The 21,943-nt window shown below is 41.9% G+C and overlaps 1 protein-coding gene across 3 annotated transcripts in view; it reads right to left on the reverse strand.

Annotated features, from left to right (window-relative positions):
- GRM1 (glutamate metabotropic receptor 1) overlaps positions 1–21,943 on the reverse strand; it is a 268,257-nt gene that overhangs the window by 81,322 nt on the left and 164,992 nt on the right. For all 3 annotated transcript variants that reach the window (XM_026649556.1, XM_026649558.1, XM_026649557.1), the window contains exon 3: positions 14,304–14,539. In XM_026649556.1, coding sequence (XP_026505341.1) covers positions 14,304–14,539 — 236 coding nt within the window. The remainder of the gene's footprint in view (positions 1–14,303; positions 14,540–21,943) is intronic.

A 21,943-nucleotide genomic window follows, 5' to 3' on the forward strand; every position in this document is an offset into this window, starting at 1 on the left:
GTGAACCAAAGGCTGTGAACCACAGTGGGCCTGGTCTTGGCAAAATAACACCACATTAGGTATTAGCCAACACCAAAGTAAACACATTCCTGACTGGAGAGGATGATACAAAAACACACACAGGTCTCTCAGGCAATTGTGTAAACAAATTCCTAAGAGGAACACACCAATCCCTCAGGTAAGGATGGGATGACAGGACAATGGATAAGGATGTTTTGTTCGAATGAGCAGGTACAAGGATAAGGATGGTAACTAACGATGTCTGTAACTTGTTTGTATTGATGTGTAAAAGGAGAAGTCATAGGAGGGGCAACTTTGCTCTCCTATGTGTTAACGCACCAGTAGCTCTTATGGGGTGCTAGTACAGTGCTATGTCGGCAATAAACTTGACCGAGCAACTTTGCCACCAAACCGAGCCTGTAGGCTGTCTTTATGGTTAAGATTGAGGTCTGATGAATCGGTAAGCGGCATTCTCTGCTAGTGCAGCTGACATCGGAGCTCCAGAAACAGCAGCACTTAGGAGCCTTAACGCTGTAGCAGCAGCAACGCTCCGCAGCACTAACCCCACACATCACAGAGGATCTGATATAAATGGGTAATAACTTAATCTCACATTGTGGCAACAATAGGATCAGAAAAAAATGACTGGCGGAAAGTCTTGCTAAAATATTTTTTCTTTCTCTACCCTTTCTTTTAGCCAATCCTCTAGAAAGTCACCCTGACCAAAATTTTTAAACCTGGTGCCTAACATTAGACCCCTAAATCATTATTTAGGCATCTAAATAAAAATTGCTCAATAATGAAAGGTACTGACACCTGAATCCTCCATTGATTTAATGAGATTTCTGTGTATTCTGCACCTTTGAAAAAGATGCAAGCCTCTTTTATTTGGATGCCTATATATGGATTTCGGATCTTGTCTTTAGGCACATAGATTAGAAAAGGTTGGCCACCCTACATTTCTTTTTTAGTTGCTAATTCCTTAAAACTCCTTCCTTTCTGTGTACTCATTAACAAAATGAGTCTGTATCCACAAAATGAGTCTGTATCCACAAAAACAACAAGGAGTCCGGTGGCACCTTAAAGACTAACAGATTTATTTGGGCATAAGCTTTTGTGGGTAAGCTTATGCCCAAATAAATCTGTTAGTCTTTAAGGTGCCACCGCACTCCTTGTTGTTTTTGTGACTACAGACTAACACAGCTACCCCCTGATACTCATTAACAGTTAATCCTAAAAGTAATCAAGTCCTTCTAATATGTTTTACATGTATCACCAGTTCTTCCACTCTCACACTATTAAATATATTCATCTGTTCATGGATGTATACCAATTTTATATAATGTAAGATACACATACACACACATGAAGTGCACACTAGTATAAAGTACATGTTTACCTATCTATATCTATATCTATATATACACACACACACACACACACACACTTATGCAAGGGTGCATTTCTTGTATTAAAGTATCCTAGTACCTATAGAATTCATATTGCAATGACAGTGGGAATCCTTTACAATAATTAATATTTTATTGATCTGTTTTAGATAGTATAAGATATATAGATATGAAACAGGGATAAATCTATGAACAGACCAATAAAAATATTAATGTTATAGGTTTTCCATGTAGAGAAAGTACATTATTCTCGACAACAAATGCTCATCATATCAAATTTCTTTTTTAAATTCTTAAGTGCATCCAATTCATTACTAACAATAACAATAAAGCCTCAATTAGATCTTCATGTCCAAAGTGTACTGAGAGGTAATCATTACTCTGAGGCAATTATGTCAATCACCCAAATATAAGTCAGAATATTGCAGAAGGATTAGACTGCTGTGACAAAAGGTTCTTCTCTGTGCAAACCACTAATTATCCATCTCGTCCAGCCTGCAGTTGTATGCTCAACTACCAAATCTTTTTCTGTTCTTAATATTTTGGTTCTCCAAGTTGCTGCTTGTTCTGTTAGATGGAAGAGCCAACTCTAGCTGTAACTACCCGAATATGAAAGGGAAGGGAAGGATTGCCATCTAGTGATTAGAACAGAGGATTGGGAGCCCGGGCTGATAGGCTCTCTTGCTGATAGTCACTGACTGTCTCTGTGACTTTGGAGTCTCCATAGCTCAGTTTAGCATCTGTGAAATAAGAAAAATATTTATCTACCTTGCCAGGCTGTTGTTTTACTAATAAATAATGTAAACTGCTATCAAACCCTTAGATGAAATGTACTCTAAGCCCAAAATATTACTGATAATAAATATTTAGTATTAGCTTGGGCTCTGATCCCAGACAGTGAGTCCTTTTTATTGTCCTTGTAGTCTTCTAGCAACAAGAAGAGTCCCTTGATGTAATAGTTTACCCCTCTGCTTCCTACTTTGATGTCATTTCCTGGGCAGCAGGTAAGCAGGTTGAGGAGCAAACTGACCATGCTGAGAGAGTGAGGTGAGTTCATGTGATTACTGAAAGAAGTCAGAGAACAAGGGAGGGAAGATGGGTTATTTAGCTACTATCTAAAAAACTAGACTATGGATAAAACAGCCCAGTCATTGGTATTGCATGTTTATTATCTTTTTGATTGGTTGAAACTCCCTTACCTGTCAAAGCTGTAAAAGGGTCTGTTATTTTAAAATGGGATATTTTCTTTAGCCCTGCAGGAGGCCTTCTGCATGGCATATCGCCAGCCTAAACAAAATAATACGACACTTTCCATAGTTCATCAAGGAGGTCTGTCCTTTTCGCGAGAACATAGTAAGCACAGCTTTCTTCTGGGTGACAAAATTGTACAATCTGCAGACGCTGCCCTGAGTTTTGAAACTTACTAAACTTTTGAAATCTTGTAGTGTTCGTGAAGCTATAAATGAAGTTAGGAAGGCTGCAGACTTCATTTGCAAGTTGTCTGGAAATGAAACCTCTCTCACTTACTTTTATTTCCATATTCCAAATTGTTCTTATTTTCCCAAGCTGATAGACTCTCTCATATTAATGCAATTATGTTAGATCTATTTCCCCCTTAAAAGCTATGGCAGAATTATAGTAACCAGTAGTAATACTCCTATCAACACTGATGGCCAGTGCCTAAATCAGATTTCTGTATTTAAGTACCTTGGGGACTGGTTAGCTGCAAATGGAGAAATTGATATAGGACTGCAAGTAAAGCTGCTGAGCATGGGGAAAGTCTGGCACAGGACAAGTGGAGTGATTTATGACAACTGGATGCCTAAACTAGATAAAGGACAGCTATGCAAAGCCATGCTAAGACCAGCAATTCTGTAAGGATCAGAGATATGGGCAACCAAAGAGAGGCACGTGAGAAGGCTTGATGCCATTGAAATAAGATGCTTGAGGACAGTGAGGGGTGACATTGCTGGATCACATGTAGAATGAGGTCATCAGGAGTGAGACCTGTGTCTGTGGTTTAGAGAGAAGCTGCAGAGAGGAGGCTGAGATGCTATGGGCATGTACGAAGGGTAGATGAAGTGAATCCTGTTAGGGAGGCATTTGAGACTAGAGTTTATGGGCAGAGATCAAGAGGATGCCAAAGAAAACAGTGGATTGGATGGTGTAAAGGAGGATGGCGTGGATGAGGAGTGAGCCTGGAAAAGACTGATCCAGCAACCCAATCTCAGTTAGCTGGGAAAAGGGAAGAAGTAGTAGTAGTAGTGACACTCTTGATATTTTCTATTCTAAGTATGAAGAAAAATTAGGTACTCTCAGATAACTGTATAGTAACTATTGGGAAATGTTGCCATTTAACCACGATTATAATACTGTCTTTTTTTAAAACTAAGTTTCAAAGAAAACAAGAAGCAATTCACATGCAGGTCTTTTAATTAAACCTCCTCAAATAGAAGTTACCTAAGATATTTATACATGCTAGAGTATATATTATTTTTACTAGCAAAGTTGAATGAATACCTAATAGCTCTTCTATTTCCTGGATTCAGTTGCTTGAATTTAGGGGTTTTTTACTTCTTAACTACACTTTCTCTCTCCTCCTCCTTCTCCTCGATGATAAATTCAGTGTTTAAAGCAGATCAGAGTGTAACTCTGACTCTTGCCAAAAATATGTACTTAACCTTCAGGAAATACCATATTTGCTTGATCTGTATACATTTGCAACAGATGACTGATGCCTAAAAGTAATGAGCTTGATATCCATTTTAGACAAACTTACACAGCTGGGCACCAAAAGTGTCCTCAAAAACCCTTGGCAGGTTCTTTCAGGATCTCCACATTATCCTTTAGTTATCAAAAGGAGGAAAAACAGATTTAAGTGCAAGCGGAGTTCTCTCTCACTGGGTCACAGAAGCAGTGAAAAAAATATTTAAATGTACTCTCTCAATCCCCCATATCACGTTATGTAAGCATCGATTTGAAGTCTGTAACACTGGCAATGGGACTTTCAGAAAAACATCCAAAGAGGAATTAATTCGGGAAAGACATGCTCTAATTCAATCTTGATTTAAAAATTTCCAATGATGGAGCACGTTATGGATTTAAGAGCTTAGTGGCAAAGGTTCTGCAAAATTAGACTTGCATACACAGTACAACAGTGCCACAAGTAAAGCTGAAACATCCATGAGGGGAATTGGTGTCAGAAGCTGCTGACTCACTAATTAATCAGATGCAGTGAGACTGTGCCCTGTGCCTCTGCAGGAGGGCACAATGATCCTTTCCTTGATGTCTCCACCTATGAAAATCCCATGCACCACTGCAATCCCCCAAGGGTGCAATTCACTACAAATGGAGTTGAGAGGGATGTGTGGCCAGGGTCCTGCCCCTCCCCCCTGAACTGGCCAGCATGGCTGATTAGGGCTCGGAAAGGGGAGTATAATGCACCATCCAGAGACTGGCTCCTCCATGTCAGGGAGCTCCAGGAGGGATTATGTCTCCTCCAGCACAATCCTCTCCCAAGCCACCTTTAGGGAGGTGCAGCTCCATGTCACCTCATTACAGGCCCATATGTAAGTTATGGAAATTGGCCCTACACATTTATAATTCCTTCCAGTGTGATTTCATTGAAATGGTGAGTGTACTGCTGTTTATTTCTATGCATATGGTGTATGTGTGTGTGTTGATATGGTTTAACGCATATAATATGTGTTTGTTTCACATGCCTCCCAAAAAGCAGTCAAATTTAAATTCCTCCACAGGCGCCTGGTCTTACAGATCCACAATTATATGTTTTACAAGGCTGGAAGGAAGATTACTCATAACTTCAAAAGTGTCTAGCATTAAAATGAAGCACTCATGATAAAATAACTGCAATACATTAAAAAAACAAACAGAAACATAAGTATTGGTAGAAATATTAGACATACAGTGTGCATCTTGGCATAGAAAAGACCAAACAAAGACATACTATTTTTTGCGAAGTATGAATACAGGCACCACAGATATAGTCTCAAAGAGTGATAGATGTGACAAATGTGAGTCACAGAACACCAAACACCTGTACAACATTCCAGAACAAATTTGGCAAGGGTAGGAGGTGATTTCTTAACTTTTAAGGCTTATTGATTACCCAATTCTGGCTGACTATTCTAATTGCTATACTTTGAGATTAATTGATTAGAAAACAACAGAAGAGAGATGGTCATTATTTGGAGAAAATCAATTTCCATGTCCTGGCATCTGAGACAAACTTATAAACAACCGTCCACCATAAACTAGTAGCATGTCCCAGCAGTTTGCAAAGAAATATCAGTTTATATATATTTGCCAACATTTTCACAGTTGCACCCATGAGTGATTAGTACCAATGTAAATGCAACTGTAGTAATGCACAAGCCAATTGTGTTTGCTGAAAACCTGGGGCAAATAATTTCAGACAACACTATCTTGTATCTTATAAACTAGCTGAGGAAGCTGTATAGATAGTTAAGAACCTGCTTCTTTCTTGTTAAGAAACACAGAGGATGAAATATTGTTATTTCCCATTGGAAAATGGATGGGATTGTTTAAGAAGCTAACACCAAATGCCCATGTTACCTCAGGTCAAATATCCAGTTGTAATTAATGGATATATTCAAATCAAATGGCAGAACCAAAATCAGAAAGCAGCAAAAATCCACTACCAACTCTAATCTTGGGGAATCCATCAAAATGGCAAAAGTTTATGGTTAAAAATTTGTTATCATAATTTAAGCAACTGGGAAAGCTAAGACTAGCTAATAAACATTATATGACGTGTATTCTAGAAACAGGTGGCACAGAAGACAAAACAAACTGATTCCAGTCCCTTCCACAGAGACAAATAAAAATTATTAACACTAGAATGGGACAAATAATTGACTAATTTTTCTTATAAATTGCTCTGTGTGCAAAACAGTCTGCAAAGATTGGAAGTGTGCTATTCATTATTTGAAATTATTACTTAATTTTTTCAGCAAATAATTCTTGATCTTCAGATCATTACTAATCAGTACATATTTGAATTTGAAATGTGCAGTTCATCCTCTGTTCAGCAATATCATGTCATCTGATGTTTTCTCTGTTCCCTACCTGGATAACTTTTAAACCTAATCAGCAAGAACATACATTTTGAAATTGGAATGTAATATTTGAAATCCACATTATGATGACATTCTGGGGTGCAATCTGGACCAGTGAGGAGTTGTGTCATTTTATTACAATAGTATGTAGGGTGTGACTACATGGGAGCATTCGGTCACAATTATTATTTAGTTTTCTGATTTAAAATTCACTTTTGACAAAAATTTGGCTAGTCGAGCTTCACAATCACTTTTCATTAGTATTGGTGTTAGTGAAGCAATTTTACTAGAAGATTCACAAAAAAGAACACAAATGGGATTGTTGGTGGCTATAATCAGCACAAGCCACACCACACTATGGAATCACCGTCACTTCAGCCTCAGTTTCCCCGGTGACTCTCCAATTAACTCTCACTCCATGTGTTGTAGTTCATGTTTCCCTTTCTTGGGGCTGTTTATTAGACATAAATGTATTCAATTCTTCACCCTTACAGCAGGATTACCCATGTCCTTTTAGCCTTTCCAAGACATCCTTGTATCTTGGTTTCCCTAGTTCATTTGGCCTCTTACCCAGGACTCCATAGCCACTCCTGGTTTGAGGGCTTCTTATGGTAACAGACCTCCATATGGAGACTCTCTGGACTATCGTGCTTTTCCTGTGCCTCTCACAAGTTTTTTATTCCACCAGACACTTTATGGGATCCTGCCGTACTCCCTCTGGGAAGGGGGTCCCATTGGCTCCACTCCAGAGCCCGGCCATTGTGATGAGACCCACACCAGGTCTTTCCCATCTCCATCCTTGACTGAGAAACAGACCCGACCTTTGTATTTCTTGCCTTGCTCATATAATCAGTCACATGGCGCTTGGTCCTGTGATTCTACCAGGGTAGTAAAAGACTCAGAACAACTGTTCTTAAATGGACCAGCCCTTGGATACAAGGCTGGCAGACCATAGACCCTTAAAGGGGACAGATTGCCTTGTTAACTGCATAAACATAGTTAAAGTGAAATCATTTAAAAATAAAATAAATGCCTGCCAATTTTTACACTATCTGCCCAGCTTTAATTATCACTATACATTAGTAACAATATATACCAGATACAGACAGAAGTGTTACTACAAAACACAGTGATAATATACAAATCAACCAGAAATATACTGAATTAGAACTGATTAAACTAATGTCATGCTTTTCACATTACATTTGAGGTTTTATTTGAAGGGGAGAAGACTCAGAGTTCTGTAACCATGCTGTAGCTTTCAAAATGTAGGGCAACATTTTCAAACTTGGGTGCCTAAATTAGGAACCCAAATCCATATTTAGGTACCTAATTAGGTGGCTTGATTAATAAGTAAACTGCTGCAGATCCTATTGACCTCAGTGGGAGTTCTGGGAGATTCAGCAACTCTGAAAATCAGGGCACTTTTATTTAGGTCCCTGAACATAGATTTAGGAACCTAATTTTAGACATCCATGTTGGAAAATGTTGGTCTCAGTATCAATGGTAATGAAGGTTACACAGTGATCATGCAATATGAGATTGCTGGGTTGAACACACAAGTCAAAAATGGTCTGGTTGTGTTATATTTTAAATACTTAACAAAATGCAATACTTCAGATGCTTAATGAAGGTCATCACAGCAGTGGGAAATAGAATAGAAAGAGAACAGTAAAATAAGTTATTTCATTAGTGTAGCCTCTCTGGAGATCTGTGTTTCAATCTTGCTTATGAATCCTGAGTGCAAGGAATTAAATAGTTTTATCTCAATCCATTGGTTTATATCACAAAACATTTGAATATTAGTTCATAATTATCAGTGTGTGGTCAGGCAATCCTAAGGACTAAAGAAGAAAGTGATGTAAGCCTCATTTAAAAATTGGACAAAGCAGAGAACAATCTGATATTGGCAAGGGAAGGACTAGATAGCCTAATTGGTCTTTTTCCACATTAAATTTCTTTGATTCTATAAAAGCCTGAAGAACAGTCAGGAATGAAATACAATTACATTTAATATAGGCTAATATTGGTTTAATTAAGTTATAAATCATAAGAACAAGAAAAGATACATAATTACCTTCACTACAGTTTATTTCCCATTGCCACTATTACTATTATTCTCTCCATTTAACAGTCATTAAAAAAAAAAAACCCTTCTCCTCACTTGTACCTTCGATATTTAAAAGAGATCCAACGTAAAAAAAAATCTTTTGTTAATTACCCTCAGCCTGGTGAGTAATATATATTCTACCCACAAGCAGAAACACCTTCATCTCTGCAGAATACCCTTACGTGAGCTCTTTCTGCTTGAATGGATTGCTAGAAATTAGCAAATCAAGTATTCAGCTCTCTGAAGTGTTATTAAGTATGTAGAGTTCCTCAGATATCACTAACATTTACTTCCCAAAGTCTAAGAAACATTTATATTGGAGTGCCTCACTCCCACCATGAAGGAAAAACAATATTATAGCATTTGTTCCACCTTATTTCACAGATGATAATACTATAGCAGGTGAAACCTTAGGTCTGGAATAACTAGGCTGCGAGGAGTCACAGCTCTAGAACCTAGGGCTGCCAGTCCCTGAGGATCTGCTGCATCCATACTGTCACCCAACAGCTCTGGCAGATCACTGATCTATGAGCTGTGAGCCTTGTAAGGCCAAGCACCACAGGCTGGGCTGCCCACAGAGGGCCTGAGTGGCTGTGCTCCTGGGTCCAGAAGCACTACTTAGGCAATGGAGAGGGCACCAAGATGTTATCTGAGCAATTAGGTGGATCCCCAGGTGGCTTCTCTGTTGTTTTGGTTCCTGACTTCTGACCCCAGCTCTGCCCCTTGGCTCCAGCCCTATACACTAGGGCTGACTGCGGCTTTACCCACTTGGCCTATCTAGCCATGCCCTGCCTGTGATATAGACTTCCTGAAACCACAGGTTTGCTTCCTGGCAGGGTTGATTTTGCCCTTTGTCTTTATGAGATTGATCGACTACCAGGGACCGACGGCACAGGCCAGTAGTGTCACCAGGCAGCTGGTATTGGAGACACCCTTCAGTTGCAGGGTTGTAAGGGCAGCTGGAGCTGCTTCAGCACTGAGTGGGCAAGATGGCCAGTTGGAAGCCACTGCCTGAGCAGCCTGACCCAGAAAATATCACGCTGGAGGGAATGGCTAGAGCCACCTCAAATCTAAGAGGGCAAGCCGGCCATGTGGAGGCACCACCCACCCTCATAGCCAATTTTTGACAGAGCTGGATGTAGCCCCCAATTTAATAGGTCTACTACATGACATCCAGCCCTGCTCCCCCTCCCCTCCCTCTGTGCCCCACATCCAGCCCTGCTTCCCCCTCCCTCCCGCTCTACCTAAAATCCTTATCCCTCACCATTCGCTCAAGACTTCTGCCAGTCCCTGGTGTGGAGAGGAGTCTGCAGCAGGTTCTGGCCAGAGAACCCACCGGGCAGAACAGGACAAGGATTCTGGCTGTGCTCCCTCCCAGGAGAGCACTCCCTCTCCCCACCTTACCTCTCCCTGCTGGCTCCAAGCTTCCCACATGTCCCTGGCACCAACAGGAACTACCACAGGTTCCACAGGCAGAGTTGGACCCAGGTGCCTAGTGGCTAGAGTTGCTAATGAAAGTATCTGGATACTTGGGGATGGATTCTCCCTTCCACTATGGTCCCTGTATGGCGCTACAGCATGTAAACATGCTGTGAAAGCCCCTTACCTGGCTACGGGAGTGCAGAAACTGTGTAGTACAGCCTTACTCCCTTTCACAAGTCCTGGTGTAGGGTGTGTGCTGAGGTGGTAGCGGAGTCCCTGTTCAGTAAACGCTTCTGATACATGTTATGTGCATAAAGGGCTCTCTGTTCTGAAGCTAGATTTGATCTTTCTTCTTGTTGTTGTGGTGGTAACTTACAGACATCCTTTGCTCCTAGATAGAAGGGCTAATGACAACTTGAAAACTGGCCATCTCAGCATCAGATTAGAGAAGAGTCAGATAAAAAGGGGAAAACACAATCCAACGGAAGAAAAACTGATTAAGTAAGAGTCTGAGTAAAGGCACTTGTATCAGCCTTCTCTTCAGATCAGTTACCTGGATTATGTCACCTGGTTTCCTTGCTGATTTAGTGAAAAGGGACATAGCTAGGCTGACTACTCTGTTGCATAGCCTGCCCACAAGCCTTACGTACAAAACCAAAATCAATACATTTTATTTTTGTGCACTTCTTTTCCCAACCACTGGATTTATAGGATTTCAAAGCATTCACTGAATTCAGACTGAGGTATGGTCAGGTATATGCCTACTGAATGTCAGAGCATAGATTATGGCTCTGGCGGTTCAATTCTGTAACCGGGGAGGCTGAATGTGGTGGAGCTACCTAGATAGTGCACATTATTTTAGTCCATACATTGATATTTTAAGTGTTAAAACCCATCATGGAAGTTATAAATACAAAAATTGACCCTGAACCCAGCTATACTACTTGCTGTTCCATGATATAATATTAACATATCTGCATGTCTATGCTGCTTACAAAGGTAATAGCTGCATATGCTTTATTTGATGAGTGCTTTATTTATCAATGGGATATCTTGTGGGTCTTAAAATTTATTTTGTGAGATTGTATCTTTGAGGTCCAACAAGAAATTATTTTGGCATATATGAGTTGCCAGAAATTTGCAGCTGCTTTCTTCCAGATCCAGAAACGTGTAATAAAAGACCGACAGCTGAGACTGTTATCTGGCCATCAATGGCTTCTTCCACTAGTTACACCTATGATTTATCATAGATAAACACTTGATTAAATCTCTCTCTTTTTTTAAAACCTAAAGATATCCTGCAGCTTTATCGGCAATAAAACAAGACTACAACTGTCCTGTCTCACCACCTATAATAAAACCTTTGATTAAATAAAGTTACCGTCTAGCTATCTTCCGGAAGAAAGTAGCCACAACCAACTGTCAAACTGAGTTGGAGAACTTTTAGAAACACTGGTTTCACTCAATAATTAACAAAGAATTCTTATACAAGTATGTTCTTTTACCACTGCCGGTCATGCTACAAATACTGTGTCACTGTTTCCTTGTGCTCTCCTGTCTGTCTGTATCCATCTGTTGTCTTTTGTCTTATACTTAGACTATAAGATCTTTGGGGCAGAGACTTTTATTTTCTGTATTAGCACAATGGGGGCCTGGTCCATGACTGAGACTCCTAGACACTATGATAATACAAATAATGAATAATAATTTACCCAGTGAAGACTTGGTTATTTAAAGTTAAAGGCTTCTCAGATAATGTATACCTTAGTTAAAGGCTATAAATGACAAAGTGTGTCTTTAACAAGTTTTACCTGATATGCATAGAAATAATTGAGCCAATAAACTTTGCTGAAACTTTGAAATTCATTTCAGTAACACAGCATAGCACTAACAGAAAGCTGGATACATACAGTGAAATGATAGCTGAAGGAAAACCTACGTATAAAATAAGATTAGCAATATTGCACAAAAGTAAGATAAGAGAAAGAAGCTTGAATTCATGTGGAAGGATTTTTCAACTATAAAATATGTCATTATTTTAACATTTGATTAAACTGTGTTTGTATTTACTTATTCTATTAAACAAGGGGCAGGGATGCCTAGGTAGCCATGGAAATGTTTTAGAAATAAAAAGATCGATGTCAGCAGTTAAAATGCAGGCCAGGCCTGGAGTTGAAAGTCTAAAAGTCATTACCATACAATGAGAGACAAGGTTTTATTTGGACCAACTTCTGTTGGTAAGAGAAACAGGCTGCCCAGGCACACAAAGGGAAAGGCACTCCCAGCATCACAGCAAATGGAAGGTGGAACAGATTGTTTAACGTGAGTAGTTAGCACATATTGTAAGGAACCATTCAAGGTAGAGTGGCCCATTAACATATCAGCAGTCATACGGCAAAAAGAGGGGGTTAGTGGGTTTCAGATTATTGTAATAAGCCATAAATCCTCTGTCTATGTTCACGCCATGATTTTTGGTTTCTAGCAGAGTAATGAAGGTGAGCTCCCAGGCTCATCTTTTGAAAGTGTTGTGCAGGTTTTCTTTCAGGATTGATATAGAGTGATCATTTTGTGAAAAGTGTTCCCCCCACAAGTGATAGTGTGTTTTTGTCTTTTATAGTTTTCCTGTGTGAGTTCATTCAAGAGCATAGTGATTGTCTGGTTTCAATCACATAACTCTCTCTGGAACACTCCCACCCTTGGATCAACTTTCTGGACACCAACGTCAGCTTCAAAAATGGAACCGTACAGACAACCATATACCAGAAAACCGCACCTACCTTAATAGCTCCATCCAGTAACCATCTCAAATATATCAAGAAATCTGTTATCTACAGCCAGGCATTCAGATACCACAGAATATGCTCCAAGGAGAAAGTCTAGACTATACACCTTAGTACACTTAAAACCACCTTCACCAAACAAGGACACTCCACCGGAGAAGTAGATGACATCATGGAACAAGCCACCCAAATACCCCGAAAGAACCTGCTTCAATTCAGTAATGAAACCTCCCCTGACTGCATACCCCTAGTTGTCCCCTACTACCCCACACTGGAACCCATATGGGGCATCATCAAACAACTACAGCCCATACTTGCTAGGGACCGCATCAAAATATCTTTCCTGAACCCCCACTTCTGGCCAGCAAACAACACCCCAACCTCTCCAAGTTCATCATGAGAAGCAAGCTCCCCACAGACCAGGACACACCAACTAAAAGTGGCACCAGACTCTGCCAGAACAACAGATGCAAAACCCGCAGACATATCTCCACTGCTACAATGATTAATACCCCCTTTCAAGATCCATGGATGCTACACATGCCTAGCACAACATGTGTAGCATCCATGTACTTCATCCAGCGCACTAAATGCCCCAACAACAACTACGTGGGTGAAACCAGACAATCACTGTGCTCTCAAATGAAATCACACAGGAAAATGATGAAAGACAAAAACACCCTATTACTTGTGGATGAACACTCTTTACAAAGCGATCATTCTGTATCTGACCTATCGGTCCTCAACCTGAAAGGAAACCTGCACAACACTTTCAAAAGATGAGCCCGGGAGCTCAAATTCATTACTGTGCTAGATACCAAAAATCATGGAGTGAACAGACACACTGGATTTATGGCTTATTGCAACGATCTGTAACCCACTAACCCCCTCTTTTTGTCCTAAAACTGCAGAGGTGTTAACTCTACTCTACCTTGAATGGTCCCTTACAATATGTGCTAACTACTTATGCTAAACAATCTGTTCCACCCTGCATTTTGCTGTGATGCTGGGAGTTCCTTTCCAGACCTGAAGAAGAGCTCCGTGTGGTTTCAAAGCTTGTCTCTCTCACCAACAGAAGTTGGTCCAGTAAAAGATATTACCTCACCCACCTTGTCTCTCTAATATCCTAGGACCAACATAGCTACAACTATATGCATACATTACCATACAATGTCTATTCAGTTGCCTATGCAAAATGATTGGACAGATATTCATATCACGAACTCCATCACATTTGGCATTAATGGCATCGTTGTTGGATGCAGAAGAAACAGGTGTGTTTGCAAAAGGACAGCGTTACACTGACAGGCAGTGGGAGAGCTTGCATAGCCAATGCAAATGGCAGATCTGTTAGTGAGGGTTTTGGTCTCATAGCCCTGAGTTGAGCATTTTTCAACAGCACTAACTTCACATTAAGAAATCAGGGAGAGATGGGTTTCTCAAACCACATAGATCCAGATGAAAAAAATATTGAATTCTTTACCGGTGCAGTTCTTTTGAAAGTTGGGGTTCTCGAGAGGGTGTCCGGGAAGACGACACTGGAATCTGTGCTGCCAGAATTCAGGAAACCAGGGATTTCGGGTGTTGGTGTCCAAACGTAACTTCAAAAAATAGTCATCAAATGACAAGACCTCTGGGGATTGCAGTTTGATAGTGATACCTCCATTTGCTTCAGGTTCATAACCTTCAATTACTTCATCTCTGTCTGCCCAGCCATCACTGAAAAGAGGGAAGGAAAAATTATTACAGAGATACAGGAATCTGGTGTGAAAGAGCACCTAGACAAAACCAAGCTGACACCCTTGAAAAGATACTGTCAAGGAGATATCTAAAGCCCATTCCAAGTGAGTCAAAAATGTAGGCATAGAAGTGAAAAGCTAATTGGAAAAATTAAGGTGACTGCTCTGGTTAGCAATGTCTAACTATTGTCAGACTGAGGGCTGAATAACTCATTTGGAATAAAAGGGAGATATTTATCTTCAAACAGATTTCTTTGTCCCACTTGAAATAGTCTAGGTATGCTTCGGACGTGGGATGCTATATTTTTTGTGATTGAGAGAATACTGCATTGCTCAATTCTATTCTGTAAGGGTCTAAACTCAATGGAATAATAATGATTTTTCAAAACCCTGGGACTTTAGCACTACATAGCTGTGATCTCAGCAATCATGGCTCTGGAAGCTAGCAGAATAATTCAAGTTAAACATAAACTGAGAAATGCGTCAGGGTGGAAGAGAGAGTGGGGAGGAAGAATGCATAGAAAAACTGAATCAATTGAAAAGAAAGCCACACACTGTTTTTGCTCCTTCTGGAAATCTATGAAAACATGGTTTTCTTACAAACAAATGGCTTTTATTTATTTTTACTGTCAATCCAAACTGACAGTGCTAAAAATAAAGACAATCCTAAAACTCTGAGGAGAAAAAAAATATATTTCCCTGACCATATTACTGGATGAAGAGTCAATTTAATGGTTTTGAATGAGGTCACTTGGCTTAGCATCTGATTTTTAAGTTAGTTCACTAACTCCAAGTTCACTGATTTAGCTGCATCCTCCCATTCTTCTTTGACTCCCCTTAGAACACGGGTACTTAGGTTTAATTTAAGCGCAAATGTAAGTCAGCCCACTTTAATTTTAATGTGCATGGTCATGTCTCCAGAGAAATAGATTATTTTGACATCTAAAGAACTAGCTGCATCCATCTGGAATGACAACAGCAGCACTCTGCCACTGAAAGAATTTAATCTGTTTGCTTCAGCAACAGCAGCAAGGAGATCAACAAAATCAATGTGACTGACCACTAAGAAAAGAACATCTGGCCTATAGCCACCAAAATATAGGCTCCTTCCAGTCTGAATCTGCACTGATTATGCAGAACTCCCAACAGATACATTTACATGGGCTCCATTCTAAGGAGTAGACTATACCTTACACAGAGCCCTGAGCAAGGTGGAGTGTTTAGACTGACCAGAGATACACATTTTAAGGCAGGAGTTCCTCTTTCTGTGGCCCCATACACTTCTATGATACCCCCTGCAATATGTCAGCTGTGCAGTTCTGGAGAGGGGAGGAAACCAGGGCTCTTCCTATTCTCTCCCCCTTCCCCTTAGCCGATTGCTTGGGGGAATAACTGGGTGCACAGTGCAGGGCTTTGGAGCAGAGCCCAGAGCTGGAGCATGGAGCAGCTCCGGAGCAGTGGAGCTGCAGGTTTTTGCCTGGAGCTGGAGCGGAGCCGGAGCACAGCTCCAAAGCCCTGGCACAGTGCCTACTTACTCCTCAGCACCTATACCCAAGGACTGAGTAGCACGTGCACAGGTGTAAGGGGGTGGGAGGAGGTTTTTATAGTCCATATAGTGCAAATACCAATCTAGCCCTATAAAAACAGTGAGAGGTCCAAAGTTTGTTTCTTTTAAGTAGGAAAACAAACAAAAAGTCACTCCTGCAGCATAAGTAATTACATCCTAGTTGCACAATTACTTCATTATGTGTCACAATGTTTGTGGTTTTCAACAAACCGTAGAGTCAAGTAGGATAATTACAGAGTCAAAAGGATTTATTAAATTAAGTCACTTAGAACTTTACAAAGATTTATATATAACTTTGGCTTGGAAAATGTTGCCACTTCCACTCTGAAAGCAAAGGACAGGGTGTCAAATTCTTTGAGTTATAGGTGATGGAAGAGCTACCTTGATTTGAAATGTTGACTGTCTAATGTTTCTGTGGTGTCTTCTAGCCCAGCAAAGGCTTGTTACTCCTCAAATTCCCCATGTATTTAAATCTACCTGAAACCAGATGTCAGCTAAATTTGCAGGAATATGCTGTCATCAAGCAAAGCTTTGTTAGCAACCATTCTTGTGATAATTTGGGAGCCCAATCCTGTTTTCAGTAATGTCAGTGGGAGAAGGGGAATCCCTGGCTGCTCTGTTAGGAGCTGGGTTCCAGGCTACCACCTGGGGAATCAGAGCTGCCCCACAACATTTTGGCACCTGAGGCGGGGAGCTCAAATGATGCCCCCATACCCGCTTGCTTGGGCCAAAACTTTGAAAGGTCTCAATTCTGCCTTCTTCCTGTTCTACTCCTCTCATGGTACTGCTCTGCTACCTACCCCAATAAAAGAGAACTAACAACTTAAAATGCCTTGTTCAAAATTTTTAAGTAACATTTAACTTTCAAATGCCTGAACAGCAAATGTAACTTTTCTTGTCTGCATAGTAAACACTGGCATTTTTATCTGTTTGAATAATCAAAGTGGTGCTTTCCGTGCCTTCTTGGTTGCAAAGATTTGCACTGCTTCCTGAAGGTCCACAGTCTGGGCCAGCTCATGCTCTATTGAGATGGTTGCAAGGCCGACGAACATCTCCTGTGTCATTGTGGAGCGTAGATGTGTTTTTATTAACTTCAGATTGGAGAAGCTGCCTTCTCCACTGGCAACTGTTACAGGAAGTGTTAGAAGTATGCACAGAGCAACAAAAGCATATGGAAAGAGGGTGGTCATCTTATTTGTGCACATATATTCCAGAACAGCCTTTGAAGTTGATCCTGCTGAAATGTATCTTGAAAGGGCTTTCAGTTCATCACCTAAATCACTTGCATCAATATCGTGCATGTCATCATGTGTCAACACTGTCTCTAGTGCCCTGCATTGCTGGTGTAGGTCTTCTTCAGGTATAGTGAGCAGTTTTGGAATATCATACAACATCCCAAATATACTTCTGTGTTCCTTGAGCTGCATGAAACATTCTTCAACTGACTGTATTGCACAATCTAGCACCTGGTTAAAGAATTCAACTTTGAATTGTTGTTTGGGGTCTCTTATGGGATTATCCTGTGCCTCGTAATCAAAATGTCTTCTTCTTCGGTGACTCTTGTATTCTTGAATGGGTGGGAAAATAGTTTCAGTGTGAAGTTCCTCTGCCAACTTCTGTGCACTCTTCAGAAAGTTTTGAAATCCCTCATCTGACTGGTAAGACTGTAGGTATGACTTTGCTTTGTCCAGTTGTTCCATTGCTCCAGATATATCAAGGTCAACACCTTGGAGTCTCTTGCTTACAACATTTATTTCAAACAGTATGTCATGCCACAACACTAAGCCACACAGAAATTTGAAGTTATGTATGTTTCTGGTGATTCCATTTCCCTCTGCCACTGTTCTCCCATGAACAGTTCTTGTCATAGCATTATCCTCCATAATGCCAACCATGGCATCATCTATCTTCCTAATTTGGTGTTTGATAGGTTTTATCGTCTCCACTCAACTTTCCCATCATGTGGCACTCAGTGGTTTCAGTGTCAGAGAAGATGTTCCCAGATGTTGCTTCAAAATTTGCCACCGGTGAGTTGATGCATAGAAAAATACATAGCTGCTTTGAATTACATTAAAAAATTCAGCAGCCTCAATAGAAGCTGATGTTGCATCACTGACCACCACATTCAATGAATGAGAACTGCATGGGACAAAAAAAGCTTGCGGGTTTAACTCTCAGATCCATGTCTGCACTCATCTGTTCTTTCCTCTCATGTTGGCACCATTATCGTAGCCCTGACCTCTCATGTCAGCTATCGCAATTCCCATATCTTCCAGCTTTTTAAGAAGCACATTTGTCATACCAGCTCCTGTACTATCATCAATGTCATTAAATTCTAGAAAATGCTCTCTGACAGTCACCATTGCAGGGACATTTTCCCTAGGTTCTGTTGTTGTTACAAAATGCGCCATTAAAGTAATTTGTTCCGTATGGCTGATGTCAGGTGTGCAGTCCAGAATAACAGAGAAAAATCTTGCTGACTTCAGATCTGCCACAATCTTCTGTTTGACTTTTGTTGTCAGTAACTGTATGATCTCATTTTGAATTGTTTTTCCAAGGTAGTGGTGTGAGTACATTTCTTGGGTGTCAAGTATCAGAGGGGTAGCCGTGTTAGTCTGGATCTGTAAAAAGCGACAAAGAGTCCTGTCATTTCTTGGGTGGTGACTCTTCTTAGATGCTCCTGGAGTACAGCATCAAACTCAGCCGTCAGCTCCACAATTTTAAGGAAGTTTCCATTGTTTGGCTAATCTGAAGTACCACGCAGTGCTGGGTTTTGGGTAGTAAGCATTCTCACAACGGCAATGAGCCTTTTCAGAACATTTTGTCAGTAAAGAGACTCTGATTCAATCTTCTCTTGATGCTGATCATCTATGGTGACCTTTAAACTTTAGTCTCATCTCAAGCTCTTTCCACCTATGGAATGCTCTCTGGTGATTTGATGCCTTCTCATGGCATGCCAGATTTCTAGCCAGATTTTTCCAGTCCTTTGTTCCTGTAGAACTCAATGTGGCTGAAACATTAGACTGGAAGAGTTTGCAACAAAAACAGTATGCAGCATTCTGGGTTTTTGAGGACATAAGCTATGGCCTCTCCACTTTGTCACCATTGGGGATTTCATGCCAATAATGTGTTGGATGGAAACTTCTATTTTCATTGTCTTTGGGGAACATGAAGTTTTTCACTTGCTGTGGCCCATGCAGTACAAGGAAGTCCCTCAGGCTACTGCTCAAGTGGGTCCACAGTCCTGGATCATCTAGACTCAAGGAACTAAACTCAGCAGCAGCTGTTTCTTGCGCCTCCACCACACTCTTCTCTGATCTACACTTTTCTTCAGGAATGTGCATGGTTACATCCATTTGAGATGGAGATATGGATGTTGCAGTAGCTGCCAGGTCACCTGCACTCTGACTAACTGGAAGATCAGGCATCTCCTCACCACTCACATCCACACTGGTGCCGGAAGGTGAACTGGTGAACATTTGTGTCTATGTATCTCAGGAGAGCTCCTTCCTGCTTAGATAGAAAAGCTTCTTTTGCGTTCTTTCTTTTTCTGAATGCTGCCCCAGAGGGGCGTTTTCTTCTTTCATTCATGACTGCTGTTCTGTGCCAGCTATAGTGGCTCTCAACACTCAATTGAAGGGAACAGATAAGGAGGCTAGTAGCAGGGCCTGAATGAGGGAAGATATTAGCGTTTAAGAGCCTAATTGGCTCCTACTACTTCAGTTGACTGCCTGTTCTCCTCAAGTGGGTTCAGGGAAGCAGCAGGAAACAGGAAGCTCCCTGAGAAGCTGGTGTTAATCAGTCCAGGTTCCTGGGAGTGCTAGAGAGGTACATAAGAGGCTTCTCTTCCTCTCTCTCCCTGCAGCTCCTGCAGCTTTCTGTTATTCCCTCTCACCTTTTCTCCTGCCTGCCTGTTATGTCTCTTGTGCCCTCCTTCCTCCAGCACAGCACTCCACCATCTCTGTGCATCTAGAGCAGAGAGAATACATATGCACTAGCAGCAGACACAATTTTCTACACTCTGGGTCCTAGTGGCACCCACCCACAGTCTGGCACCTGAGGCGGCCACCTCAGTTCGCCTCGTGGTAAGGCCAGCCTTGTGGGGAACTGTGGCAACGCTAAAGCTTGTTCTATTGCCACCTGGAGTTCCTGCAAACAACAGTAACAGCAGGTGCCGAGTACGGAACATGGGACTCTGCAGGGCTAGTCCAGATCAATAGGGGGCTCCCTGCTGCCAGTCCCTCTTTATTGCTGAACGCCAATGCTCACCCTTCTCCGGGCTCATCAAGAAGTGTATAAGAGAATGTGGTTGGGGGAGGGGCAGTCTTAAGAAGGGAGAGAATGGTTCTGAGCCTCCAAAGGATGTTTCTAGTGGCAGGAAGAGGAGGTTCTGAAGTGAGGCTGGGATCTCTAGGGGTAGGGAGAAAGCTCTGAGCCTGTGGGTTTGGGTGGGGATTTTGAGCCTTGCTAGATCTGGTAAGTGCAGGAGGGGTTTGGAGCAGGCTGGATGAGAGGAGGCATGATTTCGGAGCCAAGGTGAAGGCTCTGAAGTGTGGGATGGTGAAGCAATAGGAGTGGTGTTCTTAGTATGGGGACCAGAGTTCTGAGTCTAGAAGTGTCAGGTCATAGGCGCCAACTTTTCCAGGCACCGATGGGTGCTCGCCCCCAGCCCCGCCCCGCCTCCTCCTGCCCCTGCCCCGCCCCCATCTCAAGCCCTTCCCCAAGGTCCCCACCCCAACTCCGCTCCTCCTTGCCCCTATTGGACCCCTTCCCCAAATCCCCACCCTGGCCCCGCCTCTTCCCCAAGCACGTCGCGTTCTCCCTCTCCCTCCCAGTGCTTGCCGCTGCGAATCAGCTGTTTTGCGGCAGGAAGTGCTGGGAGAGAGTGGGGAGAAGCAGAGCTGCAGCACGCTCAGGGAAGGAGGCGGAGCGGAGGTGAGCTGGGGCGGGACGGGGAGCTGCCGGTGGGTGCAGAGCACCCACCAATTTTTCCCCGGAGCACCCATGGAGTTGGCGCCTGTGTGTCAGGTAGGAGGAAATTTCTGGGCAAGAAGGGGTGGGGTTGGAGGAAGTCTAGGGAGCTCTGAGCCTGGGTGGAGCTGAGGTATTTGAAAGGGTTGAGTATGGGTGGAGGCTATGAATGGAAGACAGTAAGGATGTATAGGAAGGTAAGAGAAAGTTGGGAGGGTGAGGGGATGGAGAAGAAGCAATAATTGGAAAAAAATGGTACAGGAAGAACAGACGGGAAAATATTGTTTTCTCCCCATCCTTCCCTTTATTGTAATATGTCCCAGTTTTTCATTTTGAAAAGGGGAGGGTGGCGGAAGAGGGGCCTCTGTAAAAACCTTCCCTACGTTCTCCTCCCAACCCTGTGCTAGTGTCCTAGCATTTCACTTTTAAAATGTGGTCAAACTGCAAGGAAGGCAGTCAGGGTGGGAAGGGCTATTGTATTATGGTCCCTGTCATCCTACTGTTTATGTTGGACACTAGAGACCACTGCAGAGGAGCAATGCTTCTAATGATTCTGGACCACAGACATCACGGGCACCAGGTAATCATGTACATGGAGCACAGGAATGCTAGCACCACGCACACACCCATCTTATTATTATTAATCACATTTTTAACAGAAGTGCCTAAGGACCACTGACGCTCAGGGCCCCATTGTGCAAAGCACTGAACAAGCAAAGAGGAGCAGATGGCCCCTGTCCCAAAGAGTTATAATCTAAATAGACAAGACAAAGGGTAGGGGAAAGGGATAGAACACACAGTGTGATCAATGTTATAGTGGCAAACATTAACCTCTCTACCTCTTGA

Source organism: Terrapene carolina, unplaced genomic scaffold, assembly GCF_002925995.2.
Source record: "Terrapene carolina triunguis isolate 2854851 unplaced genomic scaffold, T_m_triunguis-2.0 Scaffold85, whole genome shotgun sequence".
NCBI classification, from domain to species: Eukaryota; Metazoa; Chordata; order Testudines; family Emydidae; genus Terrapene; species Terrapene triunguis.